At 37.6% G+C, this 26,855-nt stretch overlaps 1 protein-coding gene across 1 annotated transcript in view; it reads left to right on the plus strand.

The window, feature by feature from the left end:
- The window catches only part of LOC150075996 (uncharacterized), a 79,168-nt gene extending 58,369 nt beyond the window's left edge, over positions 1-20,799 (plus strand). The window contains exons 8-10 of the mRNA XM_090387228.1: positions 3,455-3,627; positions 12,251-12,413; positions 20,765-20,799. Coding sequence (XP_090243354.1) covers positions 3,455-3,627; positions 12,251-12,413; positions 20,765-20,799 — 371 coding nt within the window. The remainder of the gene's footprint in view (positions 1-3,454; positions 3,628-12,250; positions 12,414-20,764) is intronic.
- Positions 20,800-26,855: the final 6,056 nt, after the last annotated feature.

The following is a 26,855-nucleotide window of genomic DNA, read 5'->3' on the forward strand; positions in this document are numbered from 1 at the left end:
CACTTTCACTTCTGTCTGTGGCTACTGTTAATCTATTAGTCTGTGAATCCCTCCCCCCAAGCTAGCAGTTTTACAACACCACCTAACACTGTCTCGATAGCATCAGCAAATATTCTTCCACCCTTTCTATTTAAGTGTATCACATCCATATATAAACAGTCTCTCCTGTTAACAAACACAGACCATGTTGAGAAAAATTCTACCCCAGTTCTACCACAATCTCTCCAGGGCCAAATTAATTGACAAGGCTCTCATCATATACTCCCTCCTATCGTGTCTGTGTAAAATTGCAGACACCTTCAAATTTAACCCTAACTCGTGACTTTTTTTCAACACTGACCTGTACTTGTTAAGTAAGTCTGCAGGTCTCTTACTCTTAATGTCATTAGTGCCATTGTGTACAACAATATCACCCTTTGTGCCCTTAAAAGATGATATCTGCACGTTATCAATCATTGCCCCTGGCAGACATACCCCAGTCCTATTCCACCTATCCTTTTTGCACAATATATTTCCTGTCTCCCTGATAATAACTAGCTCTGTGGGACGAGCATATTCTGCCTTGAAGGTTGCTGCTGTGTTGTCTGATGATCAAGTGCAATCTCTGGCATTGATGTGGGCAGCTGAGAGCTTGATAGGTCCCCCAATTTAAGTCCTTCGAGGGCATTTACCCTGTCCTTCAAGCTTTCATAAAGGCCCATAACAATGCTCAGCTGGCGCCTAAGTTCTTCGCACTGCTTACATCGAGCACACACAAAGACATCCCCTTGGCAATATCATGTCCTGTTCCAGAAAGCCCGCAAACATTTCACAAGTTTCATATTTTTTTAGGCTGTAATGCATTGGAGAATCATTCCCTTTGGTTCTCCCTCGAGCCACAGCACTCCCACTACTTTGTGCATGTTGCTTTGTTGCTCTAGTCTGGGGCATGATTTCCGTTTAAATACCATTTAATTGATTAATTGGCTAAGGTAAAGAAAGCCAACACAAGAACGACGAGAAACGTGGGATAAGTTACGCGGAAAATTAGTTTCCCGACACTGGACTATAGCACCGCTCGCTTGGTAAACAGACCTACCGTCTGTTTATCAAGTGTGTGGCAAACGATGAAATGATTGGTGGTAGGTGCAACAGACGACAAGCTATTGTGTAGTCATTGGCTGGTGTTATAATGTGTATTTATGAGTAAAGAACAGTGCATAATAGTTTTTTGATGAACGATAAACAGGTAATAGCAGCGTTGAATCTTTTAAAGATGGAAGAAATTTGTACGGAAAATAAAACGGTTGATTTTTTGATGAAAACTAAATTAATAAAAGTTTCGTTCCATTCATTTTTATGTTCTTCATTATGTTTTTTCCTCATTATTAAAATCAGATTTTTGGAGTTCATGAGTGTTTTTATTTTTCGTTATATTTCGTAACCTGACCTTAAATGGTAAGTTAGGAAATAATAGGAAAAGAAAGAAAGATTCTTTATATATATATATAGTGAATAGCTATTGAGGTGTTGATTGATGTTATGATATGTGTGTATCCGCACGAGTGTCTTTAAAAATAAAAGTACAGTAATAAAAAATTAATATTTTGTTAATAAACAATTTATGCGCTAGTCCACCCATGATTTTATAGAAAACAGGTTAGGTTACTCCCTCCATTTCAGGAGGGGTTCAAGCTCTCATGGGATTCAAATGGAGGTAACCTGACCTTTTTTCACCAGGGCATATCATTGAACAAGAAAATAAAAATAATCAGAAAAAAATTTATTTTTTTATGAATGTATTTCTAAATATGACTGTGATTCTAAAGAAAAAAGGTTAGGTTACCCCTTCACTTTGGGAGGGGTTCAAGCTCCCATGGGATTCAAGTGGAGGTAACCTGACCTTTTTTCACCATTATGGAAAGTGTTCATTAGGGCAAGTTATGATTAATGCTTCTGAGTGCTACTAAAGTGATACTAAACCGATGTTATCGTGTGTTGTGTTTGCGCACCAATCAGCACATCGTTTGCCATTCCCATCTGTCATTCAATATATCATTCTCGACTTTGCTCCAGACCAATAACACCTACCTGTCTGTTTACTGAGCGAGCAGTGCTAGAGTGCCGTATCAGGAAACTAATTTTCCGCGTAAGTTATCCGACGTTTCTCGTCATTCTAGTGCTGGCTTTCTTTACCTTCGCCAATTAATTTACTAAACTATACTTGACTATACAATACTATACTAAGCTAATGCAGTAATATGTATTCCGCTATATAGTTTTACGTTATACCGTAGCTATCAAGTTCGAGATATACATTATCAAGTTATGCTATACCATAATGCTAACGTTAAATTAGTTATATTCTTAGCTAAATATAAAAGATATATGCCCAAAAGGTGATTATAACCTTCAAAATACTTATTTATTACAATTAAAACTCTACTATTCTTTTTTTTTATTTTGGTAGTTGTTGGCGCATCGGCTTCTGTGGTCATAATGCACCTCCCAAGGTTTTTGCAGTACTTTGATCCAAGCCCTAGGCGGGATTCGAACCCGCGACCTTTGAGTTGCCAGGCAGGCACTTTACCTACCCGTCTAGCCCGGTCCACTACTATTCTTCTGCGCTACTGGTTACACTATGATATTCCTGCGAAAAAGCTGACACGATAGTAGTACGAGTAGAGCGTTGTAACTTACAAAAGTCACTAGCTGAATTTAAAAAATACGCTAACGAACACCCCTAAGCCTATTTAATCAATTTGTAAAATACAAATTAATACCTTAACTAATCAAAAATATGATAAAATTTAAAGGAAATATCCATTTGCAGCTACATCTTCACCAAGCTACGGGCCTCCGTAGCCGAGTGGGCAGGAGCGGGAGTGCAGTAGCACACGCTCTTTGAGTAGACCGGGGTTCAAGCCCCTGACTGCTGAATACGGTCGATCTGCCAACCCGCACTGGACCAGCGTGGCAGATTATGGTCCATTTCCCTCAGCATGAATTGTTGAGGAGGCTTCCACCCTGCAGTGGGTTGATAATGGCTGCACTTTACTTTTTTTTTTTTTTACTTCACCAAGCAACACCTGGCTGCCAAAAATTAATGCTTAATGCAAATTTGAGCATTAATTTTCTTTTTGTTTTCTTGTTATGTAATTTTTAAATTGTTTTAATTTATGTATAAGCTATTATGAAATTTTTTTACACTCTACTAGTATATTACTGAAATTTGCAACTGTGTATTTAAAAAGCCACATGAACATTATGGCCAAAGTGGTTGACAGCCAAGGAATTCTGAAAGAAATCAACAAAAGGATCTATTTTTTTAACTTAGAAACTCTATAGAGTTCAAATTATTACAGATTTTAGTATCAATAATGCTTCAATAGTTTACATTTTTTTTTTTTTTTTTTTAAATTTAGAAGATTATCCCTTATGAATATAAAATGCGGAACATTGCTGTCTTGTTTAGGTTTGTGTTTTGGAAGTTTACCTGGTCACTCAGATGAGGTATTAGATGTAGCATTTGATATGACTGGTCATTACCTTGTTACTGGAAGTTCAGATGGAACTGTTCAGGTATTTGATTCCAGAAGTCAGAAGTGCCTTTCTCGGCTACTTGGCCACAATGGAGAAGTGTCAAAAGTAGGTAAATTCTAATTAATTCACAGAACATCGAATTATAAAAATGACCAAGTATTAGGTTAGCTACTAAAAAATCTGTTATTACTACTTTGAATATTTTAATCCCATAATTAGGTAGGTTTAAATCCTCTTGATTTTTTCATGTTTGTAATGTACCAGTACATAAATATAGTGTTACTCCTTACTGTTTAGCATACAAAAAAACACAAATTTATAAAATTTTATATTTTAATAAAGGCGGCATTCACTGGTATACATTTAAAGAAATTTGCTTTTTTAATGCAAATGGGTAAACTTGTGCAATTTTTAGATGCAAAATGAATTACAAATTTTAACAAATTCCTAATTCATTTGCTCTATCACATAAATTTTTTATTTTTGTTTTCATTTCAGTTATTTTATTTCCATTTTTTATTTTTGCAAAATGGAAAGTAAAAAAATGTACTACATATAACATTAAGAAATGTTATAACATTTCTGTTATAACATTCATATAACATTAAGAAATGTATTAAGAAATGATAATGTATGTAATTTTAAGAAGTTAGACAGATGCATTTATGTATTTTATTTTTCTATTAAATTAAATGTAATGTATTTGATGATATAAAAATTCTAATTAATAGCTCATTTTAATTATATTTGATAATAAATAAAGGTAAATGAAAGTTTTCTTAGTATATAATTTTTTAAATTTAATATATTAATTAACAGAAGTCCTGGAGGCTTGTCACATTCTTCCCAGTGTGACAAGCTAGGAGACTTACTGGCCAACAGGTTAAAATACTGGTGGAACTGATATTCAGGACCCATTTGTGACTCAAGTGGACCAAATTTGGTGAAGTCTGGTAGTATACTGGAGGTGAAATTTACTTGGTCACTCAGACAAGCTGTTAGGTGTAGCTTTTGTTATGACTGGTAGATGACTGAATACTGGGTGGTAGATGACTTATCAACTGGTGTAATACTATCACTTTACGTATTAGAGGCGTGAAGTAGTGAAACCTGTTTAGTCTCCAGAATAAAGCTCTGCTACCCCCCCCAGCCGAGTGGTCAGGAGTGGGAGTGCAGTAGCACACGTTCTTTGAGTAGACCGGAGTTCAAGCCCCTAACTACTGAATACCGTCGAGCTGCCAACCCACACAGGACCAGCGTGGCAGATTATGGCCCATTTCCCTCAGCATGAATTGTTGAGGAGGCTTCCATCCTGCAGTGGGTTGATAATGGCTGCACTTTTTTAACCCCCCCCCAGCTCTTCCATCATGCAGTATGTGATGTTTTTGAGGTTACGATGACCATCATGGCAAGATCCAATATTACTTACATTTTGAGGTTACTGCTCTAAAATGGTTTTCACAGGCTGATAGCTAGATATTCTGCTGGACTGAACCTATTGGTAATGCTCTAGGAGACATCTGAATTAGCTAGTGTATAATCTCATTGCTTCTGCTCTACCAGCTGGTGATTGGAGGGAATTTGAGTAGTGTATGTGGGAGCCATTGTCAAGGCCACATTATGTCAAGGAGCTGAGTATATTCTTGCTATGTGCATGTCATATCAAAAAATGTGTATGTCACATGAAAAAATATTATATGAGTTGTATGAGTTAATTTCATTAACTCATACAGCTCATATATTAACTCATTGTTAAATTTACTAAATATCTGTGATATTTAGTAAATTTAAAATATTAAAACTATTTCCATCTTTTCAGCTGTATTGTCCACCCAGATCATTCTCACAGTAGTTTTCAAAAACAGTCTGATCTTTGATTTGTCTATTACAAATTTTACATAAACATAATTAGTGAGCTTCTAGAGGTTTAAAGTATGAAATGTTGCCATAAAAATCTGTTAGAAAAAATTACTGATCATTGCATTTTCATAATATGATTAATACTTATATGAAGTGCTATGTATTCATTTTTCAGGATAATAATCTAATAATTATATTGGAGGCACTACAATTTTTTTCCCAAGTCAACAAATGTCTCCTTTTTTTGTTTGATAACAAAACGGTTCACAATTGCACACACATTTTAGAATATTTTTCTCATTTGATGGTAAGATAGTATCAATTGTTATCAAACAAAAAAAGGAGACATTTGTTGACTTGGGAAAAAAATTGTAGTGCCTCCAATATAATTATTAGATTATTATCCTGAAAAATGAATACCACAGATATTTAGATATTTTAAATTACTAAACAAATGATCACAGCTGCAGCTATTCACATGGATAGTGAATGCAACTTGGATAAGTTTTTTTTCCCTTTAAGTTTGCTTTCTGTGGAGGTTTCTTTATATCCTTTTTGTATGTATGATATAGTTATTAGAAAGAAGCACTTCCTTGGGTTTCATAGCACTTAGAAATTGCATTTAAATTCTCTACAGAAAAAAAAAAAAATTCTGATAGTCCATATTTTAGACATTGAATTTATGCCTAAAATATTTATGTATTTCCTGTTAGAACCATATTTTACTGTCGTTTTGAAGACCTCATCACTGGCCTTCTCCATTACTGAAATCAGAGGGATTCCAAAGTGTAGTGGGACACACTTGAATTTTTTTTGGGAGGGGGGGGGAGGTATGTTATTTTTATGGAGCACTTTTTTTAACAAAATTTAGACAAATCATTCCATTAATCCAGGTATGAAGTGTATTTTATTTCAATCTTTGAGATTAAATGTATTGAAGTTTATATTAATTTATAAAAATATGTATATTAATAGCTAAATTTTATGTAAAATTTGTTTATTTGCACTTGTTCTGGAAGACAGGGGACTTGAATTTTTGAAATATTTTAAGGGGCTGAGCACAAGATATAAAAAGTTTGAGAACCTCTGCTCTAAATCAGTTTTTGATATCACACTTTTCTACATGATCATCTCTGGCCAAACATCAGTGAGGATGGAACATGATAGCTTTTCACGTTACATCCTCATTCACCAAGCAGATGCTTATTTTTCACATTCCTTCTACTAAATTAAATGTCAAGAAATTCTCCTTCATGAACTAAACATTAACTAATATCAGTTTGATTTTTGTATGTGATCCTCAAGAAAATTCACCTGAAAAAAGGATAGCCAGAGAGTTACGGATTTCACTTCCTTTGCAGTGGAGGCTCTGTCCTATCTGAAGGTAGACGTGCTTCATTTCACTGATTTTTTTTGTTTCTGTTGTTACACCAGTTGCTTTCATTTATTTTATATTCTTCAGCTGTCAAGTTTGCTTACTTTATGTGGAGGTTTCTCCTTGTTTGATTTTAAATAATTTACTAAGGCTAATATTTATTAATGTTTAATATTAGTTGTCATCTCCTATGCTCAAGGTGCCTACTTATTCACCGAGGAGGAGAAAATAATCTCTGAAATTATGTTGTCTGGGTGGCGGTACTCAACTTGGGAAGAATTACTTATTTGAAACATATGAGTTGGGCACCTTATTATGAAGGGTTTCACAATATGAGATGTTCAAATAATGATGCCTATTGCAAACTTAGTTTGCTGTTATTTCTTTAGCCATGTACAAAATGATGCTATAGCACTTCTGTATGTTAACAGTTTTTTAATCCTATTTAATTAATTTGTTGTATAATTAAATTCAAAAATTAAATATATTCTGTTTATTTATTTGTAAATGGTAATGATAAATGGTTGATTTGCTTTAAATTCTGATTTATAAAGGACAAGAAAAATTTCTAGTATTAGTTTTAAAACAAAAATAACATGCAATTAAACTAGATGTTATGAATATTAATTAGCACTCTGATATTGACTTATTTCAAAGTCTATGAATTACTGCATCCCTCATTTATAACTATAGGATAGCTTCAAAAATTTTAAACGTAGAAGTGAATAAAGCAACATTGTAGCTGGTCTGCTTGCTCATGTGAGATGTGCATGTCCCTTTCACTTACACAGTTTGCAGAATTGTTCAGCTGATATTGATCAGGACAATCTGTGGTGGTAACATTATAGCTGCTTTAGCCAGCATATGGCAAACAAATGATTAACTGGTTTAAAATTTTTGTGTGGCATTGCAGAGTAATGAATGGCTGTGGATTGTAGGGGACAACTCATATAGCAGACGCCTGGAACATCATGGAATGAGAACATTGCAAAATGGACGCAGGAGGTTCAGTGCTGTGATCAGGTGGTAGAGGTAATCACAGAGAGAGAGAGAGAGAGAGAGAGAGAGAGAGAGAGAGAGAGAGAGAGAGAGAGAGAGAGAGAGAGAGAGAGAGAGTGTGTGAGTGTTGGAATTTCAATTGGTAGTTATTGCACCATCCTCAATAAGAATCTGAAGATGCAACGTGTTTGCAAACACTCCATCATGCCTGCTGATATAGAACAACATTGACTAAATGAGGATCAGTGGCAAGAACAGATAAGTCATCATCACTATCATCTAAAAGATCAATGATAGTGGTGATGATAACAGCTTCCATGTGGAAGTCATTATCACTGTCATGAGCAAAGGATTTCTCAAAAGGGAAGATGATGTTGTTGGAAGTATTTTGGCTGGCAGGACACTGTTTCATGAGTTTATTCCAAAGGATGCTACAAACTAGGAAAGGTACAAGGAGATGCCCACTCTATGGGGGACAATTCATCTGAAGTTCTCTAAAGTGTGGACCAAAGACTGGGTACTTCTACATGACAATTCTTGATGTATTGGTTACTGTTTGTGCAACAGTTGATTCATGAAGAATTTTCAGTTACCAAATGAGTTATCCGTGCACATCAGACCTGAATTTTTCAGGTTTATGGGACCATCCAGTAAAACTTGGATCTGAGTATTAGCAGGATTATTCAACTGCACTGCATGCAGATCAGTTGGTGCATGGATCTCCCTATAAAGTGTTTGGGGATGTAGGTCATCGGGTCGTGACTATAGTCACTTTGGCCCATGCACTTTTTCTGTTTACTTGATATTGATTAAACTTCTTGAAGTCTACATCCAGAAGATCCTGGAAGTGTGATAGAAACTATTAAGCAGGGCTGTGCAAAGGCACTTGGGGGACCGGATGGAAAAGGGGTTAAGAGGACTCATTTATTTATGGTGAGACTTTGATGGCTCCCTCGATTGGTCCCCCTAGATCTGGGGCCCTGCTGCAGCGCATCCAATGCACCCCCTCCTATTTGCATGGCCCTGGTACTAAGAGAGAAAAACAGTTGGACTGGTAAAGGTACCCTTGAAGAGGGAATATAATTATGGAGTTTATCAGAGAAGTAACTGGAATACATCAGGCAGTTAGCCTAGGAGGGAGAGATAGACCAGTCTTGAATTTTCTATCTTCAGTAAGCTGTGGGAGCTTTGAAATGTTGAATATGTAGGCATGACCATTGTTCAGAGTATAGTGATAAATTTGGCTTGTAGAAGACCCCACTTGAGGAGCCAGTACTCAGAAGAGAACATTGGTTTGATGGTGAAGGGACCTGCCAATTCTCAGAACTTTGCTGCATACAAAAATGGGGGATAGACTATTGTTAAAGGCTTAAGTAATTTGCAAAACTTAAGCCTTTCTTCGTAAGAGCAACCCTTTGTTCCATTTACTAAACAAGATTAGTAAATGGAACAAAGGGTTGCTCTTACGAAGAAAGGCTTAAGTTTTGCAAATTACAGAGTCTGGAGACTAGGCACCGGCGAGGTGATCTGATAGAGGTGTATAAGGCTTTGAATGGTTTGAGCATGCTCAATGCCAATGGGATTCTTCATCTTTCTCAGAATAATCACCTCAGAGGGCATAAATTCAAATTGAGGAAGGACGGATGTCGGATAGATGTGCGGAAATTTGCCTTTGGCCAGCGGGTGGTTGGTTGGTGGAACCGACTTCCATCACTTGTTGTTGAAGTTGATAGCCTAAACAAATTTAAAGCTCAACTGGACAGGTATTTCGAACGAACGGAGGGGTGAAATGGGAGAGGGTTTTTTTTTTTTTTTTGGCTGATGCTGAATAAGCTTGCTTTCTTGCATCATATGCCTCTACTAATGCTAATGCTAATGCTAATGTTTCAATGTACTTGACTGTGGTGGATTTGTAAGTTACATATTATAAGTGATGTTTACACAGGTTAGAGATTATGGAGATGGAACTTGCTTGCACAATCATAACTGGATGGTGCAGCCACCAAAAGGCTTTAGTATTGGTAGTAACAAAAGTTCAACTTGTTCAGTGTGATTCAGAACAAATTTAACAGAGGTGCTATCTAGGGTTGGTTGGATTATTGTTTAGTGTTGTTTTAACAAAAAGAGCATGGCTTCAGCCTTTCTAGATTTATATACAGACCAAAATTGCTTGAGATAGGTGGATATCGATGAGAGGGTGAGGATCTTTAAGTCATCAGCATAAGCCAAGGCTCTAGCCCCTAGGTAATGGAGGCAGTGAAGAGGAGGCCCGATAATACAGCCTCTTGTGTGGTACTCTGAGATAACTTTGCAGCATTGGAAGTTATCTCAGTTTAATTGTATGGTTATTATTATTATTATTATTATTAGCTATATGGTGCTAAGAAGCCAAAAAAAAAAAAAAAAAATCCTGAGTTACCGAGAGAGAAAGAGAAGAATGATGATATCCAGCTCAGGACCCTGAGTGTGCCAAGCCCATACTCACCAGGTGTTATGTAGTAGAGATGTTAGGAAAGCGAGGATGCTGTCACTGCTGTCACCCCCCATCTGTTAGAGGTTCTCTGGTAGCTTTAGGAGGGGTGATATCAAATGCTGACTCAATGTTCAGGTAGGTGACTGCCAGTTCTCTGTCTTCAGTTGCTATGAGATTATTTTAGTGATTGTTAAAAGATTGGTCACTATTGATCTGTTTGGGACTACATAATAAATTTATTAGATAGTATGAATCAGAGCTGTACTACTCAATGTTGAGGACTGGTAGCAATATTTTTTCTAGAAACTTCAATGGATTTGATGATTTTTAGATTGGTCTATAATGTTTCACAAGTGAATATCAACTTTTGGTATTGACCTGGTATCCTTTTCACTGATGTGGGAAGCAGTGGTTTGAGAGCACTGAGTTAAAAATATGCAAAAGGCCTGTAAGATGTAATGGACTCAGGCTCTTAACTGTAAATGAGTGATTCTATTAGGTCCAACAGTTGGAAGGACAGTATACTTAATATATAGTTGATATGTTGTATACCCAATACTCCCTTCAGAATTTGAAGGTGATTGTGTTTAAAGACTTATTTGTGCTGCCTTTTTGAAGCCACCTTGTATTTTCTCATCTATAATTTCAGTTTTGTGTATATATATTATATATTTGGTGTATATATACAGTAAATCCTCACTATTCGCGGTATCTGTATTCGCGGTTTCACGATCGCTGATTTAATGTAAAATGAAACCTAAAAAAATGTGAATTTTAAAGCAGCATGAACATTTTCTGCCTTAAAAAAAACATGGGCATGGCTAGAATTATCTTTCCCGGTCAAAACAGCACTCAGTGGGTGGGGGGGGGAGAGGGGTGACAAAATCGCGAGCGTGGATATTTCTCACTAATCCTTGTTCAGTATGTGTTATGCGCTTGCCATGGAAGGTTTCGCCGTTTGCTTTTAATTTATATGTTTATAAATTGAATAAATTTATCAATTTATAAATTGATATGCTTACAAAAGTGATAAATCTACCGTTTTGCAGGGTAAAACAGACTTTTTTGAGTGTGTTAACGGAAGAAAGTGACTTTATTGTGAACAAGTTCTTTCTAACCCGTACAAAAATATGGCTACGAATAACAAGGGAAATGTGAAAATATCAAAGAAGGTGATGACATTAGCGAATAAAATTGAGTTATTAGACAAAATTTCTAATGGTGAAAGTGTCTCCTCAGTGGCAAAACATTATAAAATCAATGAGTCAACGGTACGATCAATCAAAAAATCGGAAGAAAAAATCCGCCATAGTGGCCGTGAAAACGCGCTAATTGCTTCAAAAATTTGCTCTGTAACTCGTGATGTTAAATTAGAAAAAATGGAAAAAGCTTTAAATCTGTGGATAGAAGACCGAACTCAAAATAAAATTCCATTAAGTTCACTCATCATTCGTGTAAAGGCAAAACTCCTTTATCAACACTTTAGCGAAACTGGTGCACTGGCGGGATAAGTTTTTTTGCTAGCAAAGGTGCTGGTTTGAAATTTCCAATAAATATTACATTTAATATTAAATTGTTTCTTATTTTCATTTCGATGCCATATGCTTGCATTTCACTGTGTACATAGTCATATTATAAGGTACATATAATACATACGTAGACAAAATTTTAGACTAGTTTTTCTTATATATTTCATACTTTGGAACGGAACCCCTTTATTACTATGGGAGCCATAACTCAGTATTCGTGTTTTCGGTATTCGCGACATTTCTCAGGAACGTAACCCCCGCGAATAGCGGGGGTTTACTGTATATTAAAAAAAAAACAAAAAAACTTGCTAATTTCCTTCTTTTACTTTTCTGACAAACTAATAAAATTGCAATGAATTTGAGACAATTCATTATATTTAAAGAAATTATCATACACATACATTCATATGAAAATATTTTTATTAATATTACTTATATAATTATTGCTTTAAAATGTTCTGAAAACTTATTTTATATATTTTAAATTATCAGGTGATATTTAATCCTCAGGGAACTAAAGTATTATCAGTTAGCAATGACAAAACAGGTCGGCTTTGGGATCCCTTCAGTGGAATTTGCCTTCAGATTTTAGCAGGACATACAGATGAAATTTTCAGTTGTGCATTTAATTATTCTAGTGATACTATAATTACAGGTTTGTGAGTTTGTATCCATTTACTTATATTTATATATAAGGTTGGTTTTACTGTTTGTGGTGCTGAGTACAAAATAACTGTGTGAGAAAGGTGCAAAATAAATGTGCAGAGCCAACTTCAGTATTCAAAGTTCTTTTTTTATAAAAAAATAGATTATTTTATTTCATTGCAAGAACGTCAGGTGTAATTATAAAGTAAAATTCAGTTCAATATGTATGGGAACATGTGCTAATTTAGATAGATAAATTTTATCTAATCAGGTACAGTTACAACCAATGTGAAAATGCTATGTGCATAAAACTCTCTTATATGTGTTAATAATGTTCAAGTCTAAAAACTAAAACTTTGACTCTATCAGGTACCCATATGGTGGGTTGTAGTTGGCCCCAATAAATTAAAAATGCACAAAATAACCAAGCTTATTATGACCATTAAGGGAAATGAGATGATCACTATTCTATTTAGAATGTGCATTTTTTGTTATGCTGATAAGATTGATCAACATAACAAAAAAGCAGTTGCAAAAGCAGTTTCTCAGCATCCTTGAAAAAAAAAAAAAAAAAATCTTTTTTAAATATATGAATAATCACATAATCCTATTATTATGCACAACATTCATGAATGCAGCAAGTCACACTGTATAAGCGTGAACCTAGTTTCTGTTTCTCATCTTTGGTTTCTTAAAAAGAAAATATAGAAATAGATTGAACGTTGAACCAGATTTAAGGATAAAATTGTCTTCTTTTGCTCCAGACATGAAGTTGTTGTGATGTTAAATCACACATTAGTTCAATTCTTAGTTATTTAAATGAATGCTATAAAGGGAACACATAGTAAATGATTTACTGTTACAAGGTTAAATAACCTTGCAACAGTAAATTCATTTAATTTTTTATTGTTTTTTTGAATGAGTTTATATATTTGGGCTGAAAAAAAAAAAGATGCTGAAAAAACCAGTCCCTAGCTATATAAACGAGCCTTCACCTATATATAATTTAGGAGACACTGATCTATGCTATTATTACAAACATACAAGGTTACAGGTGTAGTGACCTCTTCAGTCTGGAGGCAGAAAATGGTTAAATCACACAGAGCTGAAATACATCCATATGCAAAAGTTAAAGAAGTTATGCATTTTCCATTGTTTAAAAACAAAATATAAATGCAAAATTGAAGAAATGTACATATACATTTCACAGTACATTACTCTTTCAAGTAATGTACATAAAACCCGCATAAAAAGAAACTTTCAAATCCATTATGGAATAGGCTTAAATGACATTTTTTCATTTTTATTATATTGTATTTTATTATATTGATGAGGACAGCTGAGATGAGCAGTGGTTGAATCAACCGATAATTGGGATTGTCAGAAAAGTCAGGCTTGGTAGACTGTTTGGAATTGAGATGATGTATACTTGTGAAACGAATGAGGAAATGTTTGGGAGGTTAGTTTAGATAATTTTGCAGATAAGTTTTTTCTATTAGTTTGGCTATTCATGTTGTATACAATAGTAAGGAGAGGTGAGGAGGACATGTATGAAGGTTTTTTTTTTTTTTTTTTTTTTGGTAGTTTTTGGCGCATCGGCTTCTGTGGCCGTAATGCACCTCCCAAGGTTTTTGCAGTACTTTGATCCAAGCCCGAGGCGGGATTCGAACCCGCGACCTTTGGGTTGCTAGGCAGGCACTTTACTCACCCGGCTAGCCCGGTTGGCCTCATGTATGAAGTATTGAAAAATTTGGATATGGTGTACACATGGCAAGAATACGAAGCTTCATGATACAACGTGGCCTTGGCAATGCCTCCTGCATGCACACTATTCGGACTCCCTCCATTCACTATCTGGCAGAGGCATAGTGTACATAGTGTTTGGGGAGGTGCCACCGGTGGTTTCCCCACAACTGTGCCTCAACTGTAGTTGTGGTTTCCCACAACTGCAACTTCATAAGTACTCTTGTGAAGTATACATTACTCTGTAAAAGCCAGACAAAAGTATTGTGTGTTGTATATGAGAAGTATTATGTTGGGTTCTATTGTTGTAGTCTGGCTTTTGGCCGCAGGATCCCTAATGGGGCCCCACATTGCCTATACACACCACTAGGAGCCCATTATTCTCTGGCAGGTACTGCCACCTAATTGCCTGAGCATTCAGTGACAGGACCTATAAAAAAAAAAACACAGATAGAGAGTGGGGAATATGAAAGTCAAGTGGGAAGGAAATAGTAAGAAATATTGAGGTGTAGATGAAGGCGTCCTCAAAATTATTTGGTGGAGAAAACTCCACTAGGCGAGTGGGGGAAGGGAATGGAAGTCAAAAGATACCAGAAAAGAGAGTATGGTATTGATCGCCCACTTGGCATACAAATCATGGTCAAAGAGGCAAGGTCCTTTTCTGTGGTTTAGTCATGTCCAAGTAACTGTCACAATTGAAGATGTGCAGGTCGCAGTTGGGAGACCAAGTCCCCTCAGTGGCTTAGTCATGTCTAGGTATTTGTCATGGACCAGAGGCAAGGTCCTTTCCCGTGGTTTAGTAATGTCCAATTAATTGTTTCAATTGAAGATGTGCAGATCATGGTTGGGAGACCAAGTTTCTGTGGTTTAGTCATATCCAGGTATTTGTCATGGTTGAGTGGCAAGGTTCTTATCTATGGTTTAGTCACGCCCAAGTAACTGTTTCAGTTGAAGATGTGGAAGTCGCAGTGAAGGTCACAGTTGGCAGACCAAGTCCCATCAATGGTTTAGTCATGTCCAGGCATTTGTCACAATTGGACGTTCTCAGTATGTGTCTTGTTTGCGGGTATTTAAACTCATCCAGGTGATTGTCACAATTGGTAGGTCTCAATATCAGCAGTTTGGTATATATTATTCACTATTCAGTGATTACTCATCAGCATGTATGTTCCTAGGATTTCTTCGTCTTGCAAAAAGCTCCTGGGCAAAATTTGCAAATGCCGTATACTCTTTTGTATTATGCAATAGGTGGCATTCCTGATTTCTGGGTAAGTACATGATTTTGGTGATTAATATAGAATGCAGGTCCTTGTACAGGGGACAATCATACATAAGATGGTGCCAGCTTTCCAGCCCTCCACAAGCACAAGATGGATCTTCAATGATGCCCAGTGTTATTAGCTTGGCTTTAATGGATCCATGGCCAGTAAGTAGGTAAGTTGTGTACAAATTCTTGTAGAGTAGAGGCAAAAGTGTATTCGTGTCTAGCAGCTAGAGGCAAAAGTGTATTCGTGTCTAGCAGCACCGGGGTTTCCCCCCAACTCCGCGTTGCTTTCATTGCAGGTGTAACAGTTCACTGTAAGGGCCTGAGATTTAAAAGTGTATGGATTTTCTAAGTGTAGTGTTGTGTATCGTTGTTCTTCTGGCCATTTATCTGCTAGACCCCTTCTGGAGTTCAACGTTGTCCACACTTAAACCTCATGGAGGCAGACCAGGTACCCAGTAGTTGATATTTTACTCTGGCAGGCCCTGCCACCTATAATCGCTGAAAAAGGTTTAAGCCGAAAGAGTTTTGTGTGCGTGGTTTGAATTTGGACATGTTTTAATTTTGACATGCGCTGGTGTATAGACAGAGTAGGGGAAGAAGACTGAAGACTGGGGGGAAAAGTCAGAAGCATGGGGACAATAGAGTAGGTGTCCCCAAAAGCAGTGGGGCAGGCCCATGCCCTACCAGGAGTAGAGAAGCGGAGAGTGGCAGGGAGGGAACAGGACACCATCTCCCCCCTGCCAGGGGATTGGGAATTAAAGGTGAATAGGACTAGGGAGTCCTATTCAGACCACCATATGGCATACCACAGGTAGTTCCTGCATTTATGTCCAGTCCGGGTTTTTTGTCACTTGGTTTGTTTGCATGCACTCACCTTCATCGGTTAGTTCCTGTGGCTGCGTCTAACCAGGTTCTTTGTCCCTTTGCTATTTTCTTTGATCTTTGTAGGGGTCCTTTGATCCGTTTGTGGCCTCACTTCGGTCGGGGGTTGTCTTCTTCCATGCTCATTTTGATTTCCTCTTACTCTTTGCAGTCTTGTGGGGTGGCCGATTTTCTTCGAGTGTGCAATTTCCTTTTATTCATTGTGGATGGCAATTTCCGTTCTTCTTCGGTCGAAGACTTCTCGTGCAAACCGGCTGAAAGCTGCATAGTCGTCTTTTGTATCCAAGAGATGGTGTTCTGTGTTTTTTGATATGTATTGTATTTTAGTTATTAGCATGCTTCTGTGTTCCTCATAGTACTCACAGTCATGCATTATATGATGCCATGTTTCAGGCTCACCGCAGGTGCAAGTTAGCCCCTCCGTTATACCCAGCACGTTCAATTTTGCCTTGAATGGTCCATGGCCCGTTAGTAAGTAGGTTGCATTTAATCCCAGGTTAAACCATTGGGTGGGGGGCTTTTGGATACGTCTTGGCAACTAGTGGTATGAATCTCTTTGTTACTTCACCTTTGTTTAATACTGTCCATCTGTCTTGCCACAGCTGTAGCAGGTGAGCCACGATTCTATGCTTTTCTGCTTTGTGGTTATTGTTTGGTTCTAGGGTGAGTCCATAGATTGTACTGAGTGTTCCCTTAGACAGGTGATACATCAGCCCACAGCGAGTCATCTCCAGGTCCAGTGGGATGACTCCTGTCAAGACCTGGAGGGCGTGCGTGCTCACTGTTTTGCATGCACGAGAGATGAGCATAATGCTACTCTGGATTGTGTTCCGGTGTCTTTTATTTACTACTGTTCCTGCTTTTTTGTACCATATCAGGGATCCGTAGGTAATGGCTGGGATGAAAATTGCTTTGTAGTACAGGGACAGGGTTTTTCTGTTTAATCCCCAGTCCCTGTGTGAGACTCTTGCTATTAATGCTGCATAATTCCTTAGTTTTTCTTTCAGATGGATGATGTGAGGGGTGAAGGATAAATTACTGTCAGTTGTAATTCCTAAGTATTGTATTTGTTTTGTAAGTTTGATGGTTGCTCCTGCTATCTTTATTTGCGGTGGTCTGTGGATGTCAAGCACTCCTTTCAGTAGAACAGAGTTCGTCTTCATGGGTGAGATCTTCAACATGTGTAGCTTTGCCCAATCCTGTAACACCTGTATTGCCTGGTTTGCATGAGTCTCCAGGCCCGATCTGGAGTCCACCTCCGCCATCAGGACCAAATCGTCAGCAAAGGCCTGGTAGTTCACTTTGCCCAAGTCCTGAGCCAGGAAGTCATCAAAGATGACTTCCTGGAATGTTCCACAGGAGCGGCCCCAGGACCGAACCCTTGGGGCAGCTCCTGCGGACCTATCGAGCCACTTTTCAAAAAGGTGTTACCACCTCAATTCTTTGGTCAGTTAGATAATCCTTTATACACTTGTAGAGGTTTGTTGGGAGCACTGTCTCCCGGAGCCGGCCGAGGAGCTTGGCCACCACAGAGTGTTGAACGTCCCAGCGAAGTCCACTGCGATGACTAAGAAGTACTTCCTGTTACATTGGGTTGCTTTGAATATAAGGTTTTGGACTGCTTCTATGGTTGATAATCCCGGTTTGAATCCATATTGTTTTGGTGATTCTAGGTTTGCAGCTTTGTAGTGGCTCATAATTCTTTTATGCAACGGCCTTTTGTATAGTTTACTCAGGGTAGTCAGTAAGGCTCAGTCAGTGGGAATCCAGTTGTTCTGGTGGCTTGTTAGGGTTCTTCAGGATGAGTTTCAGATTTGCAGTTTTCCAGGAGGTCGGAAATTTTCCCGCTTCCAGGCAGCAGTTTAATAGTTTGAGCAGGAGGCTAGGTATGTGTTCCGCAGCCTTTTTTATCAGCTCTGGCTCCAGGAGGTCTGATCTCTGGCATTTCCTATTTCACAATCTGTGCTGCAGCATTTTGTATCTCCTCCATGGTGAAGGGCGGCTCCATTTGTTGCCATGTGTATGCCTCTTTCGCTTGGGAGATTTCTTCTTGCTTGTCACTGAAGTTGTCTGGGGGTTCTAGAATGATTGTATTTAGAATGTTATTAATTGAATCATCCCATGTTGTAGTGAGGGATCTTTGAGGCGTTTTTGTTGCCATCATTATTCCCCCCCCGGGGAGCTTATTTGTGGTTATTTTGTATCCCCCCAGGGGTTCTCATTTCCGGTCGCAGAGACTAGTCGCTCCCAGGAGTCTTTCTTATTTTTCTTTATTTTGTCAGTGTAGGCATTGCATAGCTGTTGGTATTGATGTCTTAGCATTTGGACTTTCTTTCGTAGTCTTTGTAACTCCGGGGTCCATCACGGCATGGCTCCTATGGGGGGTGTCTTCCGCTGCAGTGGTTATAATGTGGGTGACTTTCTCCTGCATCCTGTCACTCTCCCATCCAGGTCACTTCCGCTTGTGCTTTGCGGATAAATTGTTCTCGAAAGAGCTCTCAGTTTGCCTTTTTGATGGCAAACCTGCTCACCATGTATTTGCCATTTGTTGGTCTTGGCATTGTTTTCTTGATATCGAAGGTGATTGTGCTGTTGTTTGTTTGTTATTTGATTTTTAGGAGCATTAGCAACTAAGGCCATATTGCTCTGGGAATATGCAGTGGTCATTCCCTGACTTTTCCGCATCCTTCGTATTTACCAGGCTACGGAGGCGCCAGGTGAGGTGATTGTGCAGTGATCCGATGTGGTCCAGGCGTTTTGCACAGTCCAATCGGTCACACTAGCTTCTATTTTGTCGTGGTTAGCGTGATGTCTATGGTTGATTCCCATAGGGTGTTGCAATATGTCAGTAGATTGAAGGGTTGATTCTTTACAGTGAAGATAGAATTTGCTAGGAACTCCTCAAGCCTCTGTCCATTCCTGGTACCTCGTCGGTCCGGTGTAGTCCGGGGCTCCTGAGCGGGGGTTCTCCATCTCTTCTTAGTTTTCTGTCAATATCGAGTCATTATTTTGATCTTGTTCCATGGCGACAGTAGTTCTGTCCAATCTTCCCTCCATTTTGTTGGTAATCTGGATTAAAGAGGTTTTTCAGATTATCAGGTTTTGGGCATGCTTGTTGAAAGTAGGGCTCCAAGAGCTGTCGATGGACACTAACCACAAGTCCATAGGTTTATTAGGTGTCTTGCAACTATTAATCGCAAGTTTAAGTTCTCCCATTGGTCACGTGGTGGGGGAGGAAACAGCCAAGTGCTAAAATACACCCAGAACAATGGGATTAGTTCCCTGTGGTGTTTTCGGGGAACGCCGAAGACGATGGTGACATCAGGATTTCAATGTGTCGTACGAGTAAGAAGTTCACGCGTCACCATGGAAAGTTTATGGGAGAGGGGGAGGAAAGCACAGAAGTCATGATTTCCTCTATAATATCGCTTTAAACAGTCCAGAAATATTGGAACATTGTTTCTGTCCAAGTTAACACAAGGGGCAATCACTATGAGGGCAACCTCCCCAGTCAACGGCCTGATACCAGCGTACCAGCCACATGGTGACTAGTGCGGTCTGGCAACAAAGGAAACAGATAAATGATGTTGGGATTTAACTAAATACCTGGTAGAATGCAAAAAGTTTCTCACTAAGGGACTCCCCTGCACTGTATATCTTCTTGAGAGAATAAACTGTAGTTTAAACACATTTTTTACACAAAAATCACGGAGCGATATATTGTATGTCTGAACACAACGGCGGCCATATTGGCGGCGTCCAGAATAGAGGCAGTGAGATTATTCACTAGCTGATGCCTTCTTGAGAGTACCAATAGGTTTGGTCTGGTAGATTATCCTCAAAAGGTAAAGAATATCGGCAGGCTGTTGGAAAAAGTAATGAGGAAACCCTCTACAGTGTGAACTGTATAAAGAGTGCTGTCAACGAATTTGGTTTCCAGTTTTGTCCTAATAGCAGGAACTGTAAGCATGACTTATAACAGCATCTCAACAAGCTACTTCATTGATCATAAAAGAGAGTGGAAATCCTTCGTACAGTATTACAGTTTTTTGATTGTCTGATATCATATTGATAAATGAAAATGGTTAGCTATGAGCTAAATTTGCTTTTTTGAGCAAATTTAGAATGTTTTAACTGCTGGTAATTACTGTCAGACTGAGGCATTTATGTCACTGAATTCTGTATGTACAAAAGTCTGGTTCACTGGATTCTGATCATTATTTACAGTCTGTTAAAAATTGAGGTTTGTTAAATCAAGGTTTACTGTATTTGGAACAATTAAGTTCTCAGATATTATGTCTAAAATGAATTTTATCTGCAATACAATTACAGTGCATTATTTCTGTACTAAGGCTTTCCATAAGCTTACAGAAAATAGTTCTATTAGGGTAACATTATAACATTATTTGTAGATTATATGTATGAATATTGCATAGAAATATTAATAGATATATTTTATATTGTTGCAGGTAGTAAAGACAATACATGCTGTATCTGGAGATGAAAAAAAAAAAAAAAAAAAAAAAATCCCTTACACAAAGTGTATTTTGTAATATACACATTTGTACCAAAAATAGATTATTTTTTTTAAGGTTAAGAATAAATATGCAATATTTCTCACTTTGTAACAACAGATATTTGTCATGATAATTATATTCTTTTTAATTGTTTGTATTCAACCATATATTAAAGCAGTGTTGGTACTGTGTACAATCAGGACTTAAAATATGAACCAAACTGAGTCAGTATTTCACTATTCCAGTGATAGCAACTAGAACACAAAATATACGTATATGCTTCAAAAAACAGAAGAAATATAACGACAAAAGTCAATAGGGCACAAAGAGAAATTAGCAAGAATGATAAAGGCATGATGAATTGAGTGAAAACAAAGGAGAAAAAGTCAAAAAATATTTATTCAATTAAATAATAATGAAAAAACTCCATTTTCAGAGTGACACAAAAGGCATATTAAAGTAATAAAATTGACAGTGGAAACACCATAATGAATATGGATTTTGAAGAAATGATGGGGATGGAAAATAGATCAGTGGTAGTTAACCTTTTTTTGGTCATATGCCCACAAAACATTTTCCTGTCATACCCCTTGTATATTTTAAAGTTAAACAAAATACTACACATTTATTTTTAAACATTTGCATGAAAGGTTATGTAAGAAGGAAATGCATCTGTTTTAATATTTCCAAACAAAAATGAATCTAAAATAAACAGCTTTTGCCCTTCCACTGGATTAAATTCAGGCTGTCCTAAGGCTAAATTTTTAACCTATTACAATCCTAGATTAGTATATATTGAAAAAAATTATTACTTGAAATGGTATTCTCAATTTTTTAGTAATGCTTATGCAAGGCATTCCCACATCTTAAAAATTATTTCCAGGGAATATAAATTATTTTATATCACTGGAAATTATCTGCTTTTCAAATTTTGAAATCATACCAAATGGGCAAACATTGTCTCTTTCTATTCAAGAAGCGAAAACAAGTCTGCTAGTATTCCAGAATTGTTAATCTTATTTGAAAAGAGTCCTGTGACAAATCCAGAATTTAATAAAGTAATTTTAAAATTGTTCATTCTTTTTAATTACGTAACGGTGTCAAAAAATTATTAGTTATTTGTTTTTTTTTTAGGAGCATTAGCAACTAAGGCCATATTGCTCCGGGGATATGCGGTGGTCATTCTCTGACCTTTCTGCATCCTTCGTATTCGGTGGTCACGGGCTCGAACCCCGGTCTAATCAAGAAGCGTGTACTACGCACTCCTGCTCCTGCCCACCTGGCTACTGAGGTGCCGACAATAAAAGAAAAAAAAAAAAAAAAAAAAGCCTGTAGTACATTGTGTGGATGTTTTAAATTTACATACAAACTTTTTTTTTTCATAAACACTACAAAAAAAAAAAAAAAAAAAGCTAAAAAACCAGTGTTATACAACAAAAGACTGATGAAAAATAGTTGCCAAAAAAGAAGGGGTCCACTTATAACACTTTCCTGCTTATAGTGATCTTTGAGGTCCCTTAAAAAGCCATATAAATGGAGTTTACTGTACATAGGTCACTGGAATAATGCAGTTGCAGATTTTTCTACAAAGGATGATGTTATAACCCTTTGTGGTAAAGGAACAACATCAACAATTTTTTTCAACTGTGCTCCAGGTTATTTCAATATATTTCCCTTCATTATCCATAAAGCCTGGCATGCCGTGGTTCAAAGTTGTTGAAAGCATTTCAAGTGGTTGAAATACATTTCAATCACTTGAAATGCAGAAACACCATTTCATTGGTATGTTTTTAGATTCCACAAATATCACCTCTTTGAAAGTTGGAACAGTATGGGGATTGCCTCAGTAATACACCAGCTTTCAGATTTTCCTAAAATCAGCTTGGATCTTTGTGATTGTGGGGGGACCATTCTTTTGGGAAAAGACTGTCCTGAAAATGCTCTTTCTGAGTGGCCTTTATCTCTTTTGCATGGTGCAGTGGTATGCTTTCTCACATAAAGATTGAACATGCAATGGTATGCTCCACTTCCTAGGTACAGTATTTTATGTCCAATACCTCTTCTCATACGTACGATCACTCATCGGTGAAGACAGGATATTAGAGCTGGAAAAGGAATTAGAAAATGTGAATTGGAATATCATCGGTTTGGCTGTAACAAGAAGAAGAAATGAATCACTTATAAGTTTATCAAGTGGAAATCTGCTGTACACCAATGGAAACAGTGAAAGGAGTGAAGGTGGAGTTGGGTTTCTGGTCCATAAAGATTTTCAAAACAACATTTTGGAATTCAAAAGTACATCACCAAGGGTGTCAAGACTAATATTCAAGATTTCTAAGAGGTACAAGCTAAAGATTATAATGATTTATGCACCAACATCGAGCCATGGTGATGAAGAGGTTGAAGAAATGTACACTGAAATTGAGAGTCTTCTAGATGAGCAGAAAACCCACTACACTGTTATTATGGGGGACTTCAATGCTAAGGTTGGAAAAAGGCAAAAACAGCGCAGAAAGAGGAACTATAGGAAATTTTGGAATTGGTGAAAGAAATAAAAGAGGTGAAAGACTTGTGGAATTTGCAGAATCTCAAGGACTGTCAGTAATGAACACTTTTTTTCAAGAAAAGGGTGAACAGAAAGTGGACATGGAAGAGTCCAAATGGATTAACAACTAATGAAATCGACTTCATCCTCACTAACAGAAGATATATTGTGAATGATGTTACCGTCCTGAATAAGGTAAATGTTGGAAGTGATCACAGAATGGTAAGATGTACACTTGATATAGATGTAGGAAAGGAAAAAACTGACTCGAGTAAATAATACAAAGGTCTTTGAGATAACAGAGGAGGAGAAAAAGCAGTATGTACTGGAACTTAAAAACAAGTTTGAGCTTCTGCAGACTGCTCACGACCAAGATATCGACGAGGAATATTACAACTTTCTGAAAGTGATAAAGCCCAAGAAACCTATAGGGAAACAGAAATCCAAAGAAGAAAAAATTAGTCAAGAAACACTTGTCATGATGAACCGAAGACGACAAATGAAGAGCAAGAAAAACACTGACAGGGAGAAAATTGAGTATACTGAGTTATGCAAAGCCATTAGAAAGAGACTCAGAGAGGACATAAGAAGATTTAACACAAGAAAAGTAGAACAAGCATTAAGGGAAAACAAAGGATTTAAATCAGCAGCCATGAGCAGTAATACAGAAAGACAAATGATACTGAAACTGAAGAATAGCGATGGTGTACTTATAAACAGCAGAGAAAGCATAATTCAAATAGCAGAAGACTACTATAGAGAATTATACAAGGAGCGAGGGAATGATACCAGCAGTGGGGAAGATGGATTGCAAAGTAGCAACACATACGACATACCCGATATTCTTCCTGATGAGGTAGAACATGCATTGAAGAAAATGAAGAATCGGAAAGCCCCGGGCGAAGATGAAGTTACTGTAGAGTTGTTAAAATTGGGAGGAAGAGACATAACACAAAAACTGGCAAGGCTCTTCACAAAGTGCATTAGAAAAGGTGTGATGCCTAAGCAGTGGAATAATGCAATCATAGTTTTGCTGCATAAGAAAGGAGATAAATCAGAAATTGGAAATTATAGACCAATTAGCTTGTTATCCCACATCTATAAGTTGTTCACAAGGGTCATTACTAACAGATTAGAAAGAATACTTCATGAGAATCAACCGAAAGAGCAAGCTGGCTTTAGGACAGGATTCTCAACTATGGATCACCTTCATGTAATATCAGAGCTAATGGAGAAAGCAAATGAATATAAAACACCATTATGCCTGGAATTTGTGGATTATGAAAAGGCATTTGACTCCATACAGCATAAGGCAATGTTTCGGGCACTGGAAAGACAAGGCATAGATACCACATATATTGTGATTTTGAAGAAAATATGAGAGTGCTACCTCCTTTATTAGACTAGACAAAGACAGTAGGAAATTTAAAATCGAGAAAGGAATTCGACAAGGAGACACAATATCTCCGAAGCTGTTTACTGCTGCCCTTGAGGAAGCTTTCAGAAGATTAGACTGGTCGCAGAAAGGAGTCAATGTGAACGGAGAGCACCTAAACCATTTACGATTTGCAGATGACATTGTGATCATAAGCCACGATCCGAAAGAATTAGAGGAAAATCTTAATCAGTTATGCACAGTTAGTAAGGATTTTGGACTAAAAATGAATATGGCTAAAATAAAAGTAATGATGAACAAGTATGCCACAGAAAGAGAAATAATGATTGAAGGAGCAGTAATTGAAAAGGTGGAGTCATATACTTATCTGGGACAATTTATTAGCTGTAATAATGATAAATGGCTAGAAGTCAAGAGAAGAATAAATTTTAGATGGATAGCATTCAGAAAATATAGTCACATACTGAAGAGCAATATCCCAGTTTGTCTGAAATGTAAAATAATGAACCAATGTATACTCCCCACCATGACTTATGGAAGTGAAACTTGGGCACTCACCAAAAGAATGGAAGAGAAGCTGAGAACTACACAGCGAAGAATGAAACGAATTATATTGGGAATCAGACTGTTAGATAAGAAGAGAAACACATGGATTAGGCAGCAAACTCAAGTAAAGGCCATTCTTATCAAAACTAAAGAACTAAAATGGTCTTAGGAGGCAGGACACATAGCTCGAAGACATGATGACAGATGGACTAAGAAAATAACAGAATGGTATCCAAGAGAAGCTAGAAGAAAACCTGAAAGACAAAGGTGGAGATGGATAGATGAAATTCATGAGTTTGTGGGTGGTGAATGGATGCCCAGTGCCCAAAGCAGAAGGAACTGGTAAGTTGCTGGAGAGGCCTTCATCCTGCAGTGGATTGAAAATGGCTGATGATGATGATGATGAAGATTCAATAGTAAGAAAAAGTGGGTGGGACATGCTGTATGAAGTAATGAAATTTTTGGATATGGCGTACACGTGGTAAGAATATATCCAGATCCTTGACATAACGTGGCCTCGACAATGCTCCCCGCATACATACTACTCAGACTCTCTCCAGTAACTATCTGGCAGAGTAGAGGTAGCAAGATTATACACTAGCTGATCCGGAAGCCTCCTAGAGTTACCAATAGGTTCGGTCCGGTGTACTAACTAGCAGCCGGCCTGAGAACACTGTTTTAGAGCCGTACCCTTGAAATTTAAGGAATATTGGATCCCGCCACGACGTTCATCATAACCTCAAAAGTCATCAATCATACTGCATGATGGAAGAGATAGGGAAGGGTTGACCGGAACTTAGCTCTAGAAACTAAATGTGGGTTCCACCACTTCAAGCCTCTAATAAGCAAAGTGGTGGTATTTCACCGTTTGATGAGAGAGTTATCTACCACCTAGTACTGCCTGGTAACATAGAGGGGCGGCATTCCTCCATGTGGTGTGGACACCACACCTCGACCCCTGCTTACGTTGGTTCACACCTGGGTGGTCACCCACCATGTATTTGTGCATGGAGGTTATACCCAGGATTACTAACAGTCCCACCATCATGAAGGTACAAGCAGAGGATTTGGCTGTCACAGACCGTCTGGACTTCGCCGAAATTGGGTCCACTTGACTTGAGTGTCACCCGAATATCAGTTCCATCAGCGTTTTAGACTCCCAGGTAGCAAGTAAAGCTTGTCTGGCATATCTGAGAGAATGTCTGTGACAACCTCAAGGACTATCTTATATGTTTTACTACAAATGTTACTTTTTTAAGGTGATGCAGTTTTTTTGTCCACCACTCTATTGGATAGATCCCATCCACCCCAGGTGCCTTTTATATGTTAAGCTTCAACAATTTCTCTTTCACTTTCTTCTCTGTTATCACAAAATGATTTAGCTCTTCATTAAATTTTGATGTGATTTTCTGGCATTCCCCTCCTTAAAGAACTCATGCATGCAGATTCAAAATACTTATTGTCAACCTGAGCAGAAGCAACAGTTAAACTATTGATATTATGTCGACAATGTGATTCAACCTCTACTTCTTACTATTAATATAAGTAAAGAGGAC

The sequence above is a fragment of the Mastigoproctus giganteus genome, chromosome 13, assembly GCF_048544385.1.
Source record: "Mastigoproctus giganteus isolate SK-2022 chromosome 13, ASM4854438v1, whole genome shotgun sequence".
Taxonomy (NCBI): domain Eukaryota; kingdom Metazoa; phylum Arthropoda; class Arachnida; order Uropygi; family Thelyphonidae; genus Mastigoproctus; species Mastigoproctus giganteus.